Source organism: Ambystoma mexicanum, chromosome 6q (genome assembly GCF_040938575.1).
Source record: "Ambystoma mexicanum isolate Mex_15411 chromosome 6q, UKY_AmexF1_1, whole genome shotgun sequence".
Classification (NCBI taxonomy): domain Eukaryota; kingdom Metazoa; phylum Chordata; class Amphibia; order Caudata; family Ambystomatidae; genus Ambystoma; species Ambystoma mexicanum.
In genome coordinates this window covers 1,645,715,651-1,645,733,246 of record NC_090937.1, presented here as the reverse complement: position 1 = coordinate 1,645,733,246, position 17,596 = coordinate 1,645,715,651, and the positions used below count along the sequence as shown (strand labels likewise).

Here is a 17,596-nt window from a genome sequence, read left to right as displayed (position 1 = left end):
TAAAGTTTGAGGCCTCATTGATTGTTGGATTATAAATTAACATGAGGGGTTTCTTGACAGATTAATTCTGCAGGTACAGGACTACTTGGCAGGTTGCAGATCACAGTCAGGTGGTTCTTCTGTGACACATTTGTTATTTCAAGTTTAAAACATCTGTGGTTACCACTATTGGTAGCCTCCTCCCCGTAACTAGTGTCAGACATGTAAATGCTCTGTAAAGAAAAGTTTCAATGCAGTTTATTAGTTTTAGGATACATGGAACACTGATTGAGATAGACACACACGTGTTGGAAGCATGTTGGAATAAGATCATTCCCTGTAATAACTGATCAAGGCTGTCTAGTGAAGCCACAATTCCCCAGCACAGGGTCTTCCTTCACTTGCTGTGAGAAGACGCTCCACTCATAGGACTACATCAACACAGGAAACAGTCCAGTTTTGGGAGCACCATGTGGCTAGCAGACTTGGTCCCACAAAACGCCAGGAAGGGATAAGGATGAAAGAGGACACATTGAAAAAAAACAGCAGAGCAAATGGATCAACAAAAGGAAGACAAAGAAAAAGGACAAAGACACAGAAAATGGATAAAGGTCGGCAACAACAAAAAAAGGGAGATCAGTGATAATAGGGAGGGTTGGACACTGACCTATAAGGACCAGGCCTAGGATTTAGTGCTTATAAATGAACGCAGAACACGGAGGCCACCACTTATAATTAACAGTCTGATCATCCTTTCTCTCCCTCTCTTGTAAATCGTCTTCATTCAGACTCAAGTGCGTGCCATGAAGCAACCCTTGCCACATTGAGTGTCTCTTTTTAGAAGCTCTGCTTTTTTTCCTTCCTCGTGCATAGACTCATTTGAAGAAAGCTGGGTGAGACGCCAGCAAGAGCACATCCAAACCACTTCCCACATTTAGAGCATGCAACAGGGTTCTTGCCACCATAACCCTGCAAATGGTAGAATAACAAATGGTCTTCTATAACTCTTTGCACAATAGATTCATTTTTTATTTTTATGGAGTTTTTGGTGCTTGCTTAATTGTGAAGCAGTATTAAAACCCTTCGCACAGGTAGTACATGTATGCACTTTCCTTTTGGCATGCATCTGCTGGTGGGAAGACAAGGCCGCCGGGCTGGAGAAACACTTATCACATTCAGTGCAGGCATAGGGCTTTACCCTGGGGTGCATTTTATGATGTGCTAGGAAGGACGACACATCACTGAAACTCTGGCCGCATTCCCGGCACAGAAAAGGGTCATCTTCATGCGTCTTCTCATGAGCGGTCAGTTGGGCGTATCCGGTGAACCCCTTTCCACACACAGGACAGATGAAAAGTTTCTCTTTGATGTGCTTTTGAAGATGCCGCGTCATAAGCGCCTGCGTCCGGAAGCTCTGCCCACATTCATTACACTTGTGCCACTTCTCATTTAGATGCGTTCGAAGGTGCTTTATAAGGACCTTCTCCTGCATGCACAGATCGCCACGTTCGATATTGTGAGCGGTTTCTTCTCCCATATGCTTTCCATCAGGTTGGGCTAGCTGGGGCACTGGTTCAGACCTCCTCCCAAGTTCCTCAGTATGTTGGTTATGGTGCTGGGCTAGGTTACACCCCGGTGGTTGATCCTCAGCAAACTTCTGCTCATCCTCGGTATCCGCGTCATGGTCCTCACCTGAATGCCTTGCCTGGTGTAGGTGAAGGTTCAACTCTTGAGCAAAGCTCAGCCCACACTCCACGCATACATAGGGACCATCTTCATCGGGCTGAGCCTCTTGCTCTACTTTCATTGAGGACATGTCTTGGACCTCCATTCTTCCATAGGCATTTGCTTCATTACTGTAAGTTTCTTTTCCTGAGATTAAAGAAAGTGCAAATAATTAGTGACGTTTATGCACGAGATTCGTGACAAAATGGCAACCTACTTGATCTACTCAATTACAAAAAACAAGGATGTCTCGTTTTCCAAACATACTCCAGCAGCAATAGGGCGATGGCTCAACCAAAGCATTTATTTGTTAAATGCATCCCCTCAATATTCTCTCTCTCAATATTCTCTCTCTCAATATTCTCTCTCTCAATATTCTCTCTCTTCTCCTCCTCCCCCCCCCCCCCCGCTGGGGTCCGCCCGTTAGTAGAAACACACCATCCTTTTAGTTTCTCGTCTTCACTCTTTCCTTCTAATCTGCAAAGCCTTCACATCACACCACAATAGCAGCATGAGCCCTCACAAGCGACTCACATTCCAGTAACCTCTCCTGGGGGACCTCCCCCCCCTGCAGCATTCCATGTCGCAGGACAGGCTACATGACCCTGGTGGACCTCCCCCTGCTGCATTCCATGTCGCAGGACAGGCTACATGCGACTGGTGGACCTCCCCCTGCTGCATTCCATGTCGCAGGACAGGCTACATGCGACTGGTGGACCTCCCCCTGCAGCATTCCATGTCGCAGGACAGGCTACATGCAACTGGTGGACCTCCCCCTGCAGCATTCCATGTCGCAGGACATGCTACATTTGACTGGTGGACCTTCCCCTGCAGCATTCCATGTCGCAGGACAGGCTACATGCGACTGGTGGACCTCTCCCTGCAGCATTCCATGTCGCAGCAGGACAGGCTACATGCGACTGGTGGACCTCCCCCTGCAGCATTCCATGTCGCAGGACAGGCTACATGCGACTGGTGGACCTCCCCCTGCAGCATTCCATGTCGCAGGACAGACTACATGCGACTGGTGGACCTCCCCCTGCAGCATTCCATGTCGCAGGACAGGCTACATGCGACTGGTGGACCTCTCCCTGCAGCATTCCATGTTGCAGGACAGGCTACATGCGACTGCAGAACCTCCCCCTGCAGCATTCCATGTCGCAGGACAGGCTACATGCGACTGGTGGACCTCTCCCTGCAGCATTCCATGTCGCAGGAGAGGCTACATGCGACTGGCGGACCTCCCCCTGCAGCATTCCATGTCGCAGGAGAGGCTACATGCGACTGGTGGACCTCCCCCTGCAGCATGGAGAGGCTACATGCGACTGGTGGACCTCCCCCTGCAGCATTCCATGTCGCAGGACAGGCTACATGCGACTGGTGGACCTCCCCTGCAGCATTCCATGTCGCAGGACAGGCTACATGCGATCCACAAATGAGGGATGGAGGTCTCCAGTGTTTAGAAGTATTCTTTAAAATAAGCAGAAAAGAAAATCCTCCCTACCAGATAGGACTTCTGGTCGCAAGCCAAGATGTCCCTGAATCCTCATCACATTAAGGGTTTGCATGCAGAGGCTCTTCTCCAAGTGTAGACAGCGTAGCAGGATTCTTTTCATAAGGGAGTTGCTCAGTATCCCAAGCACTCCTCCTATTTAGGGGCTTTTTCCCCCTGGGCCACTCACCCAAAGTCTCTCTCTGACCCTAGATGAGACCGCAACGACTCAAACCTCCATCCACATCAATCACCTGTACTGGTACTTTCTGGAAAATTCCTAGGCTCTGGTCTGCTCTCCCCCGCCTTCCTCTACTGTGGCATCTCAACGTCTCCTTGCTGGGTAGCTATTTCTCTCAGTCTCCAGTGTCGCCCCCCTAAAGATAACCTTGCTCCCGTCAATAGGTATCTTCTCCACTCATGTCCTTTCAACAAGGACTTGTCCTTTAAATTTCCACTCTCCGCCTCCAGCCTCAAACTCCAACATTTCCTCTCAAAACCCCTTCCTTGAATTCCTCCTCAAACACCCCTCAGCACTGAGCAGCAGAAGCAACCTTTTATATGTTGTTGCTTATTCTCATAGGTTACACACCATGCAAGTCTGCTATTGGACCATGTGACTATAGTCATGTGGACAGTTTTGAGTATTGTCTAAGGTTATTTGAAAGATGGTGCCATTTTGTATTGCATATGGTTAGTACTATTTTGGTCTTCTCTGCCACACCCTCCGGGTAATAACGCATGTCTCTTTATTGGGACATCTTTGTTAAAATGGCAATAGAGTTGGGCCTCAAGAGAGGTTACAGAGAATGTGCTGCTACTAAACCTGCAGGGGCAAGAGCAGACATTCAGCCCCACTAGAGTCCTTCATACTACCTTCCGGGAAAGCGTCTTCTGCAAATTAACATGTTTGCGTGCAGGGACCAACATTTAGGTCCACTTCTATGGTCACTTATTATAAGAGTTGATTATACATCCTGAAGACGGGCACGTCCAGCAGAATCTGTGGATCTAAAATGCCCCAAATGATGACGGTCATTTGCTCCCATTTCATCGGAGAGAAGGAGGCTGCCTTTAAGCTTCGCCACCGTCTGAACATTTTTGTAAATTTGAATGAAGATATTAAACACAACAGAAATTGCTGTGCTCTGTAGTAATACTTCCAGGCACCCCGGTACTGATAAGATACACCCATATTCTCCCTTGGGCATGGATTAGTTGTGTGCACCAAACATCCATTTGGAAAAAAGACTGCACATTACCACCATCAGATTTCAGTGGTGCCCACGCCATTGTTTTCATTAATACGGCCTAGGATGCCTTTTCTCATGTCTTACCTACAATACAGTTACCCTTTATGTTTTGGTAGCAAGGTTAGAGTGTTGAAACCCCAACTCCACTTGATCTGAACAGGCGTGGCTTCGTTTCTGGTTGATCTAAAGTTACACATGGTTCTCTGCTTTGACACACATCTATTTTTGTCCTTCCATTAAAAACATGTTGGCACGGTTGTTCAAAATAATATTTTGTGGGACACCCTGAATCATTAAACAGACCAGGTCATCGACGAAAATTGCTCACAACGCCCATGGGGCAGAGGGTAAGGTTGTGCTGCCTCACATACTCTAATGAAGGCCCAGCCTAAATGTATGGACAATGCTTTAACGTTCTGCTATTTAAACATGGCATTTTTGAATTTCCATCACTTCTACAAGGAGGATTAATTGTAAGCATTCAGATGTCAAACCAGGATAAGTAAAAAATAAAAGCTCTGCCAACAACATGACCCTAGTACGTGCTATTCACAGGATCTCTTACTTCCATCACAGAAGGACGTGAAGGATTTTAAATTTCCTTAAGGATGAGCCCCTTTACAAGTAAAAACCAATTTGTTTCGGATTATTGGCAATGACCATTGCAAAGGCAAACCAGCTCACTGATGGTGTGCACGCAACCAATTTGCCTGGCCTTAGACCACTCCTACAGAGGCATGGCCAAGATGACAGCCAAGCAGGATGCTTCTCATCGATCCTCCCAAGCGGCTGTCAGTTGACCAAGCTCATTAAATTGCATAGGGTCCATCTTTGGTCGTTACTGTGGCTCATTGACCCTTCTATAGCCCCCATTATAAAGATTACAAATCCAGAAGGCGGAACGCCCAAGCTGTAGGTTCGAAGAATACAGGCTACCCATAAGATGGCAAAGCACTGCTAAAGGAACAGGACTAGAATCAGAGAAAATGGGGCTGGGGACAGGGCGAACGGGATAGAAAGTCCAAGTTGCTGGTCTTATGCTGTGTACCTGGGCAGCGGTCAGAACAGGAAGATCCAATCCTGGTGGCTTAGTGAGGATGACAGCAGATTCTGTTTGCCTAAACTGAGAGCATTTCCGACAGTACTAGTTCTATACAACAGTCTAGGATGCCTGGATGGGTTAAAGAAGGTACCAACCTCCCTCCTAAGAATAGTGGCTGCCCAACAACACTAAGCTGTTCGACCACCTGAATGTCATGTCCTCCCATGGCCCAGGCCACAGTTAGCACACCTGCAGGTAAAGTGGAGGCTTAATCCTTGCAGACAATAGCACAACAAAGCACCCACAAAATTTTAAAAAAACAAATAAAAACCTTTCATTTCAATGACATTAGTTAACAGGGAGTGCTACTATGCACAGACCCAAGAGCAGGCATCCCTGCTCTAGACACGCGGATCTAAGGCAGCAGCCGCCCTTATCCAAGGATTGGGCTCCATTTCTGCAAGTCCAGTGGCTGTGAAATTGGTGCAGCGGCAGCAGGTGAACCAAAGCAATCCAACCAATGAGCAGTTATGCCCCATATTGAAGAGCGGTTAACAAGTGCAGTCCCCAGGGTGCTTGGCCAAAGACATATTATTCAGGCACTGGGAGTGTGTGATGTGGGTGTTCTGGTACAGCCAGCACTGAAGACATTTAGTGGTGTTCATTGAAGAAGTGCCGATGAAGTAGGAAGGTGATGGGTGGAAAGAGGTGGCCAGAAGAATGAATGGAGAGAAAGCAAAAGGGGGGGGGGGGGGGGATAAACTAGGAACAGCTGAAGGAGGGAAGCAATAGGACGAGGAAGGAGGAGGAGAAGAAGAAGAGCCAAGTCAGGCAACAGGAGTATATCGTAGAGATGAATGGAAGAGATACTGGGAGGAAAGGGTACAATACACCAAGGATGAGAGCTTTGTGGTTGGAGACGCCCAAGAGAATGATGAACACAAGGCAGGAGGGGAGAGGAAGAAAAAGATGGAAGAAATAGCAGAGGAGAGGTTGGAGGAACTGGAACGCTACAAGCCTGAAAGGATAGAATCATGGAAGAGTGTAGGTGTGAACATGTGGCGAGGTGTCAAGGAGGTCCAACAGAAGGAAAGACTGGACATGCAAGACAGAAACCCAGAGCCACGAGACCACTGCAACTCACCAAGACAGACAGGGTGGGCTATTGATGTTTATAAATCAAGGTAGAGATAAAGAGGCACCCACCCAACACAAGGTTCAGAGAGATTTACTACCTAGCCAGTAGCAATACAACCCTGTCCTGATATAGGAAGCTGTGAAGATTTGTTCAACTTCTTTGTTGGAGTTCTGCGGTTCAGTTTGTCAGCATTTAGCCATAGCGTCTGCCATTTTCCAAGTATGCAGTGGATGAGTAGAGGGTAAGAAGCAGAGGGCCTGAATTTGTATGTCGCAAGAACAAAGGAGGTAAATCACTTAGCTGTAAATGCTTGAAGAATCTACCAGGGAAAGAATTGCCCCTTTGGACGGACAACTACAAGAAAACAAATCATTTTTTAAATCTAGAGACTGTCAACACCAGAGTCGGCGTAAGACCATACTGGTGGCCAATATTATGAAGGGATGGCCATGGCGCTTCAGGTAGGTTTCCATGTAAGCAGCTTGAACAGTTTATCTAGGTAAACTTTGTTACACTGGAGCTGGAGCCACTGGTGCCCATGACCCAGGCATCATCCTTCACAGTGACAATCCTGGAATCCTTGGGTGGAACACCTGGGTCACCCTATTTTACACACCACTGATGGCATCACTCATGCAAGATACGACATACCTTCTCTCCCCACTTGTACACGAAATGTGACAAGAATTACACTACATCCTAAACATCTGGCATACACACACAGCACAAATATATCCCCCCCCCCCCTAGAAGTAGGCGCGTCGCAGATCTCCTGCAAAAATCTGAAATTGTGACCCTCTGCCCAGCCAGCAAATCTACAGTGCTGTTAAAGAAGAAAAAAAAAAAAAAAGTAATTTGACGCAACTCATTCGGAAGTTGCGACAGGTCAGTACCGCCTCCCTGCTAAATCCACCTAATGGGCATGTTTCGCCCAGACTGACCAGGAATATTGATCTCTGCAATAACAGATGCACCTCTAGCTCACCACTCAGTGTCCAAGTTCCTCTTCCTAAAGCCCCTCTGGCTGATGGCGCATCCTTTCCATCTTTTCACCGCACACCCATTGATGCGCATTGCTGTAGAAGTGGTACTCCGTTAAGATCAAATCACTGAGGGGTCCATTGGACTATAGGGCGCAAGAAGTCTATCCGTAGAGGTTCCAGGCCTCTTGGGTCAGCCGAAGCCTCCTTCTTCTGTTAGTAGTTCAAGGCATGATGACCCACTGATTACAACTCATAATCTATCAGCTCCTCTTAGTACAATTGAGGAATCAAACATAACATTAGTAAAAGCACCAGGGACCCAAGACCGCAGATAACAGACCTTAAAGCAGTCTTATTAATTACTAGATCACTACTCATGCACCCCCCTGATGTGTCAGATCAGTATGAAATTGATTTTTGTGCCCAGACTGAATCATAGCTAAACGACTAGTGCCCACCGCCCGGGTTACATCCTTCCGACTGACCATCCTGTAATCCTTGGGTGGAACACCTGCATCACCCAATTCAACACATGTCACACCACTGATGACACACTCATGCAAGATACAACAAACATATATACCTCTTTAACTCAGTCTTTCTTGTGTTGATCATGCTCAGCATTGTGCCACCCCTCTCCCAACTCTCCGTCTCGTTACGTTAACATTTGCTAAACAGGATCGAGCCAAAACAGAAGATCCAGAGTAATTCACTTTGTGGGAGTGCAGAACAAATGACAATTATTCTCTGGCAAGATCTTAGCTACTACGATGAATCCGGTGGAGTGACCTGGATCGAGTAATACAGAGTGGAAGAAGCCACAAGCCCAACGAGGGCTCTAGTTGTTGCTCGCCTACACCTGTGCTCAGGAAATGTAAAGAGCAGAAGCAGAGAGTTTATGGCTGCTGTTGGAGAGAGAAAGCGGTGCCTCGCCACAAGGCTTGAGGAACCGAAAAGCCCAGACCGGTGTGGTGGAGCCAGGTGGATGATGAAGACTGAAGCCACTGCATGAGCAGGATACGCTCCGGGAACACCAACAGCCATCGAGAGACTACTGGGAGTTCACTGGTGACGGAAAGCAGCGCTTCACTTCCCGAAGCAGGCGTGTCAAGCAGGAGCCGGGAGAGCGAAGTGAAAGCGGTCTCGAGAAGGAGGCAGGCCGAGTATCTTTCACTGGCTGAATGCGGGAGAGCCTAGGAATGCCAACCGCGCCGGTGTGTCCACCCAGAGACAGCGAGAACACCGGAGCACATCAGCTACCAAGCTAAATGCAAATAATCAAACAGATCACAGAAAAGGTAAACATACTTATTGTAAAAAGGGGGGAATGAAATACAAACAAGACTCTCGCAAATATGTGAATGTATGCAGTGCAAATACATGGGAGATCCAAATAAAATAATATATCAAGAGGATATATTATCCAACCAAATGGATGTACAACTGTGGGTACGGGCGGAGACCCAGTATGCTAAGAGACCCTGGCAATTACAAGCGTGTGACCATATGAAGCCCTGGCAGCAAAATAGACAAGGCAATAGCAAGTGTGTGGATACCAGAGGTCCTGAGAAGAAACATAGCTGTGCTGATCAAAGAAAGGGAACAAAACCCCAGCAAAGAAAAATAAAAGCATACAAGGAATCCTGAAAGAAATAGAATTACAAAGCCAAACAGCTGTGGGCGACAGTGTTATTTTGGGCCAAGAAAGACAAGCAACTGTTTGAAGATCCTTTGTGTGTTAAAGAGTAATTCAAGGGGAAGGGAATGATCCTCTCGAGCAAGATCTTTATCCTTGAAAAGCTTTTGTTTTGAAGAGGAATCCATGGGAAGGGGCTACTTGAACTTGTGTTGGAGCCATTTCGTCTTCGCTTTTGAACAGTTTTCTAAACCACCCAAGGTTAAAGACATTTCCATTTGCACCTTAGAGTTCAGTTTATAGTGCAAATGTCAGAATAGAACTTTGGACACAAGAGTTTGTTTGCGACATCCAGTTGCTTATTTTTTGGTAGAGAGCAGCAGGGTCATAGAGTCCTTTGCCCAACCCTTTTATTTTAAATAAGTCTTCAACCAAAATCATGGCTAACTTGTGTCATAGTTTCATTCCCAACTCCTCACATTACAGTCTTGCATCCGCTCTCTCCTCTATTCTGGAGCTGAATGTTTAAGAGCTTCCCGGCAATGAATTCATCTTTAAACGCTTGTGATTCTCAATCAGTCCTCAAACGACAAAAAGCAAAGAAAGTGAGCATAGTTTACACTTGTACAAGTGTGCGAGGTAAGTGGCTGTGAATCTGCCTTCAACATACCCTCTGCTACTACATGCCATCATCAGGAATTACCTCAGGCTGTGGGGTAAACCTGCCCTCTATTGTGGACGCATAGACCTCTCGAGAAGGGAATGCGCTCATTCACCTTCCTGGTTGTGGCTACACCTGCCCAATGAGACTACAAAGATTTCAAAATTCCTCTGGAATGGGAAGAGATGGATCAACTTGCTCTCAATCTAGGGTGGTGGTGGAGAGAGGGGGGGGGGGGGGGGGAGGGGGTGGAGAGGGGGGGCAGGGCCAACTGAATTATGCTACCCAGATGCAAATATCTACTTTACAGAACGGTGTAGAAACGGGGCAAAAAAGTTAACGTTACCAGTTATACAAAGGTCACTTGCCCCCTCAGTTCTCAGAATGTACTCGCCAAGAGTCAAACTCGCAAGTAGATCATTTTGTAGCCTGCTGTAGGAAATCCTCCAAGAAAAACAAGTGGTAGGACAGGGGCTGCCCATTTGGGGCTCACTACACGAGGAGTTCTCAGGCTTCCAAACCCCTCCATTCTGGGACCTTTACATTAGCCCAGTTACAAAGCATGAATTAGATGTGCGGGAAAATGAATGGGTTTTTGTTATACTTCTGCTCAAAGCCCAAACATCGAAATCTGATTTTTATGTTTTCACTTTAGAGGGGAACGCTATCCTAATGGAAGGCACATGCAAGAGTCCCAGACTTATTCGCAGGCGATACAACTGAAATCCTTCTGAGAAACGCAAGTCAGAATCTGGCCTCTCCAAGATAGACAGGCAGCTCTTCCACTGCACCACTGGGCTCCTCACTCTGATGAGTAAAAGGGGCCAACTGTTCGAACAAGGACCTGCGAAAGGGTCCTCAAGAAGCAAATGGATATCAGAGCAAATCCCGGCAGTCTACAGGACAATCTCAAAACACACACATACATACATACATACATACACGCAAAACCACCCCCACCCTCCCTCTAAAGCTTGGGCTTGTTGGAGCCTTTTCGGGTGGGGCTGGGGGGTGAATGCTGCTTTATGTATAGTGGAGTGGTCAGAACCAGCGCAGGAAAAAGATACCATCTTGGAACAGAGTATCCATGACACCAGGGATAGAAGGACTCCCAGTTAAGGGAGCGTATTCCTCAGATGCCCCTTGTGCCAAACCTATGACAAGCCTCTTACTAGATGCCAACATTTTCATTGGGCGCTCGTTCGGGTGCAACTGTAACCGGGGCACCAACGAAACTACTCCAACTGTAAAAGAGCTGGCCCATAGCCACAATAGAAACATTTAGAGATAATCCGATAGAACATGCAGACAATGTGCTGCACTACGTCAGCCCTACGATGTCCTCAGGTTGGGGGGTAAGCGAGTATCTCTCCCCTGAACTCACTCTTATTAAGACACTGCTAATTAACGCTAGCCAATGACTAGTATCACGTGTTACTTTTATAAAAAAATAAATAAAAACATCCTAAATCTGGTTAGCAGGCGAGGTAGAAAAAGAAAAATGTAAGATTGTGTTTCTGTAAATGTAATGGTTCAATTTGCATTACAAATCTCAAAATGTGGTTAACAAAAGAAAATGTCTTTAGTGACACCGTTAGACAGAAAGGGCGGAAGATGGATGACGTCTGGCACTGGACCCTACTCTATAACAGCTTTTAGGAGGTTTTGCAACAACAACAAAAAACAGAGAACTGAAGCTTGGCTCCAGTGGATACCCACTCCCTTTGCGGTTACGAGTCCTGTGGGTGAAGTTACAGCCTTCAATGTTTGCAGCGCTTCGAAGAACAGGCTTCAAGGAAGCCCAGGAAACGCTGTGCGTTTTTGAAAATTATTTGAAACAATTACTTGTACTGCTAGATCTTCGTTTATTAGCAGGTACCAAAGGGATCGTCCTAGAACGGCTCAACCCCTTCCTCCTTCAAGAAAAGCAAACTAGGAATTCACATGGGCATAAATAGCCAAACCTGGCCTGCTTTTGCCATGCCAATAAACAACGTTGCCCATTCCATTTACTATCTACAAACAAGCACTAGTAACGATACTCAGCAGGTGTAACCAACGAAACAAGGCAATGCATATGTGTTTATAAATTCTACCACACAATGTGAAGGGCACACTTACTTCAGGAAGATATTACAACCCCTGAAAACAGATTTCAGTGTTAAAATAAAGAAATATCGTTCAGGGTTCATGAACTATTCCCATTCAAATGCATTTCACTCATACAAAATAATGACGGTTGCTTGGAATCTTAGAACTCACCTGTGGACGTGTTCTCACTCTGACTCAACTCCAGGCTATTGCAGACAGACGACGACACTACTTGGGTTGTGCCGTAGGAGTGATCTGAGTCAAAAGGCGCTTTGCCCTCATCAATGTCCACATAGACTGCGTACTCCTCAAAATTCCAATCTGGCCGTCCCTCCTCTTCAAGCTCAGCTCGGCAAATGGGATCGTAGATATCTCCAGTTGGTGAACCTCCACCTTTGCCAACATTCATTTGGCCAACAGGGTTGTGAACATACATGACGGAAGGGGGCTCCTCTGGCTCAATCTTGACTTGAACCGGGTCATAGTCATCTTTGATAAATGGCTCCTTCTCCTGTTCAATCATTACAAAACCCATGACATCCTGCAGACCAAAGGCAGCCTCCGTTTGAAACTTCACTTGTGATGAGATGTTCTGCGGATCGCACGGAAGTGATGCCCCATTTTCCAGAACTTTCATTTCAACAAGCGAGTACTGACGATCAAATACTTCAATCTCTTCTCCTTCTCCAATCTTGACCTGCACCACAGAGCTCAGATCGTATGTATACGATGCATGCTCCCCTTCTCGCAGGTTCAATCGAGCTGGAGAAGCGTGCTCATTCCTGGTTTGCGCCCCTTCTCTCATCTTCACTTGGTCCAGTGTGATCTGGACGTCCTTTGCACAGGCTCTCAAGCTTTCTAGATTCATTTGGACTAGGAGGTTCTGGCATTCGCTGGCAGATGCCACCTCCTCCTGCTTTATACTAATGTGGTCCTTACCGGCAGATGCTTCACTGCTTTCATCCATGAAGTCCTGACAATGCGCGTTGGACGTCTCCTCCCCTTCTTCAATCTTTACTCGTTTCTTGCACACCTGGATCTCTTTGGCAGGCACCCCACCCCCAAGTTTCACTAATCTCACCAAGTCCTGGAAATCGCAGTCAGACACCTCCTGCCATTCTTCCATCGGCACTGCGAGAGTCCTGGCAATTCCTGTAGAATATTTCCGCCCAGTCATCATTCTTTACCAGAACTCTGGACACCTGACGATTTCACAAGCGTTTGCAATAGAAGGTATGTCAGGTTACATAATCGCAAACCCTAATCAGAAAAAATAAACACATGCATTAAACCAGTCCTCAAAGGTTCATGTTAGTTACTCTACAATCATTGTACAGAGGTTAACAGTTGCGCCTGATAGCCATACAGTGCATAATCATCCTTTTTGCCTATGCCCGCTCCACATTCCTAACTGCTTGTCTAATTATTTCCTTTTACAGCACAAAATGTATTCAATGTTACCATAAAACTGGACTAGATAGTTATGTATTTCTTTTTTTTCCCCAAATGCAATAAAAAACTGAACATCTCCCAAAAGAATGCACAGTCTGCCCTCTCTGACGAGTACTATCCATGGCCTTCAAGGACACCAGTGCTGGAATGAAGTCAAATCAAGATCTGGACAGCGATGGGTATGGACGCCTGTGGAGTATGTGCACACTACTGACCTGGAGCCAACATGCGGCTTGCTTCTTTATCAGGTCTGTTAGGCTAGACGTTTTAGGTTCCAACACAGAAAAGAGGTTCACACTACGTAAATTGTACTAGGCCATGGTGCGGCTGGGTTAGATGCAATGTCGCAACTAAACATGAAACGATTGTTACTGTGCGTTTTAGTTGGACACATTTTAGAGTCACAGTAGGCGAGACCCAATGTACAATTTGTAGCGCTGAGAAGTATGCAATAGGGAGCTTTATGCATGCGAGAGAGTAGTTGATTGAAGGGGAAACTAACATGTGGGAATTCAACAACTGTTTAGATTGCAGCCACATTTAGGGCATTGGGAAATAGTGGGGGCAGGGGTCACTGTGGGAACCTGGAGACACTGCAGGTTTTACCTACTGGAGTCTTACTATGCCAAACGTTTTTAATTGTTTCTTTAAACACATCATCCTCGTTAACCATGTCCTCAGATTCTATAGGTCGCAAAGGAAACATTTTAACCATCTACTAAACACAGAGCAAACACGCTCTCTTCCTAAAGTAAAGTGATGGACAAATGGAAACAAAATCATTACTGGAATTGTGAACTTTCCTGTCACACACCTCCACACAGGCACACGTCTCCTTAGCAGTGGCCTAGTCATGGGCCTTGCCCACCGTGGGAGAAGAGGGGCGCAATTGGCAGGTGACTGTCCCGTTAACATCCTCTGCACCAGAAGCTCCTCTGCGCCACTAGTAGCACTGATGACGATTTGCCCTAATCGCAGTAATGTGCCAGTGTGTTTTAAGGGCACGTCAGATGCCTGTGTATTGAGGCACACTATTTACAAAAAAAGAAAAAAAAGAAATGCTCAGAACATGGGGCAGAGAATTTCAACCCTAGATGATACACACATGTTAGGAAACCCGCGTGCATAATTGGTGAGAACAAAAGGTCATCTCATACTACAAAAAAAAAAAAAAACCGCGACGATCCTTTTCAATATAAAGCAAGCCTTTCATCTGCATACAATGGCTTTACTGAGGTCTGCTTACGCCAGTGGCAGAGCTTTGACCTGTGAGAAAAGTATACAGATTTCGCAGCCCAGATGTTTACAGCCTTCCTGACATACAAAAAAAAACAAACACAGTGCTTTGTAGTCATGATCACAAGATGTTGGTGGGCCTGGGAAGAAAGAATAAATAATGCACGGATATACAAGTGTTTAATAAAAGTCCAGATAATTGTGTTTGCCTCATCACGACATACATTACGGATTTCAATTTGTCAAGCAAGTCGCTTCTAGGGTAGAAGGTTTGGGTGCGTTTGGCCGCGTGAGAACTGATCGCAGAAAACTGATCGGGAAAAACAGGCCTCATACGTTCAGTTCTCAGAGGCTGACGCGCACTCACACCAACCAACCCCCGGCCTTCCCCACTTACCCGATTCCTGTCGCCTGTTCCCCTTCAGCCCTGCGGCATCAGATCCATACCTCTAACGCGGACCCGATGCCGCAGGGTGCCTTTTTTTTGGTCCTCCGCCTCCAATATTGCGGAAGTGTGGGGGGGGGGGGGGAACACACCCCTGCAACTCCTGCTCCACATACTCGGATCAGCCTAATTGTTCATTCCTCCTCGATTGAATGGTAGTGACCAAATTCGGTGAAATGTTACAGATGATAAAAACACACTTTTTTAAATGAACAATTATGCTAATACCAGGGAAGAAAGATTCTCTGAACCGTTTTGCACCACCAGATCACAAGTCACTCCAGTGCACACTTAGCTGAGTGATGCTTAGTTGTGATTAGTTTGAAAGGCAGGCACTTTTTGCGTCACCTCTATGGGACAAACACACATATCTATTACAAAAAGCTACATAAAAGAGGGAATTCTGCTGGAAGGCGTAAGCCAACCACACTAGCACAAGCCATCCCTGTCTGCGCCCAGTTCTACACGCCCAGCCCACCCCCCCAGGGCTGGAGCCTTCTAACCCCCTCTCTCCTGAACTCACGTTTGCTGCAGGAGCAGCTAGGAAGCCATTCCGAGGCGTTATAACACCCAAGCTGCGTGCCCCATCTCTGACCCACTACTGTCCAGACCTACATTTCCCACGGGGAGCTGCGACTCCGTGGACCACTGCAAAAAGCCACGAGGACCTTAAGATAGCCGCCGCCACGAGAGTACGATTTTGTTTAGATCTGGTTGCCTAGCAACCTGCTAAAACGTTTCTTTGATAGGTCCGGAGGGGAACCGGAAGGCGAAAGCCGCCCCCTCCACTCATAAGGCCACCCTAGCACAAATCCATCCCTGTCTCAGCCTATCTGGGCTGAAAGGGCCATAGGGGCTTGTCCAGTCTGAAGCCAGCTCTGCATCCGCTACCATCAAATGAACGCTTGACACCCGCCTCCATCTTTGTGGTAAGCATTATTCCATAATCACGATGTCTACAGCCAGGTTTAACCTTGCACTACCAAAGGCCACAATCTGCTGTTCTTCCGCAATCATTTAGCCCGCTGCACTCCATTCTAGCGAATCACCACAATTTGCACCGGCACACTACAAACAACAACGCCCCCCCCCCAATGCACATTCTATTCGGCACATACTTTATTCATTCGGATTTGTAAAGCGTGCAACAGCTCGAGAGCATTGTGGCGCTGGTTACATAAGGGGTGAACAACTTAGTTACACAGGTAGCAGTAAAAAGAGGTCACAACTTAGTTACAAGGAACAGAAAACAAAACTGAGTTACAAAGTCGAAAGCAGCTAAGAGTACATACGGAGGAAACATGCAGTTCGTATCAGTTTTGAGCTTTTTGCGAAAAGCAAGGACGGACGTTTCTGCTCCCGAGTTCAGAAGGGAGCGCATTCAATAGCTTGGGGGCTAGGTATGCGAAGCCTATTCCTCCAGCTTTGGCTCTGGATGCATGGGATGGTCAGTTTGTGTGGTAGGTTCTAGTGGGCCTAGTTGAGGTGGGTCTAGATATTGTGTCTGAGAGGTAGGATGTGGTGGTGAGGTTGATGCATTTGTGTGCAGTGGTGAGAATTTTAAATGTGATGCGGTCTTTCACTGGGAGCCACTGTGCAGCTTTTCTCGCTTGCGAGATGCAATCTCTTTTTGGTGTGCTTAGGGCTGCTCTTAGTGCATTATTTTGCGTGGTATGGAGCCTGTTTATGTTTTTTGTGGAAGAGCCAGCGAGTAGAGCGTCGCAGTAGTCAAGCTTGGCTTCTATAGTAGCTCTAGCTACAGAGAGACAGTTGCCCTTGGTTAGGAAGGGTTTGATGGCTTTGATGAGTTTAGTGCTGTGGGCGGAGGCAGAAACTATAGCGCTAACTTGCTTGTTCATGGACAGCGTGTCATCTAGATGCACTCCTAATGTCTTAACAGATGTTAACACTGGAATGGTACAGTTGTTGATGATGATGATGAAATTCGCGTAGAGACAATCTAGGTTGGCTAGGGTGGATTTTTTGCCAAGGAGGAGGATCTCGGTATTATCCCCATTGAGGCAGAGGCCATTGGTGGCAATCCATGTTCTATTTACTTCTGCCCTGAACCGCCACTCACTGCCTTCTGCCATCAATAACTGCTCAAGCGCCTAGGTTTATGCACCAACAATTTGCCTTTGTGTTGATATTATCTGATTGTGCAGCCGCCTATCTGCCAGTATATTTAGATGGAACACCCTACCTGCATTATCGGTCTAAACCTCGCCCATGTACCAGTATCAACTGATTGCACCCTGCCTATGTTCTAATATTAATGGAGTGTGCACCGTGCCAGTGTTAATTGATTGCACGCCCTGCCTAGTCTATTATCAAGACCAAGCTTAGCTAACCATGCCTATGCATAACCTTAGCCAATTGCACAAGTGGTCGCCATTTACTATCCTCAACCTGTCCATACCGACCCTCTTGATCTCACGAGCCCTTGCCTTTCCTCCCTTCAAG

The 17,596-nt window shown here is 46.7% G+C and overlaps 1 protein-coding gene across 2 annotated transcripts in view; it reads right to left on the bottom strand.

The window, feature by feature from the left end:
• Positions 1–220: 220 nt before the first annotated feature.
• LOC138516965 (zinc finger protein 16-like) overlaps positions 221–17,596 on the bottom strand; it is a 44,324-nt gene continuing 26,948 nt past the window's right edge. For both annotated transcript variants that reach the window (XM_069632446.1, XM_069632445.1), the window contains exons 2-3: positions 12,172–13,260; positions 221–1,851 (exon numbers count right to left, since the gene is read on the bottom strand). In XM_069632446.1, coding sequence (XP_069488547.1) covers positions 1,001–1,851; positions 12,172–13,180 — 1,860 coding nt within the window. In that variant the 5' untranslated portion in view covers positions 13,181–13,260 and the 3' untranslated portion in view covers positions 221–1,000. The remainder of the gene's footprint in view (positions 1,852–12,171; positions 13,261–17,596) is intronic.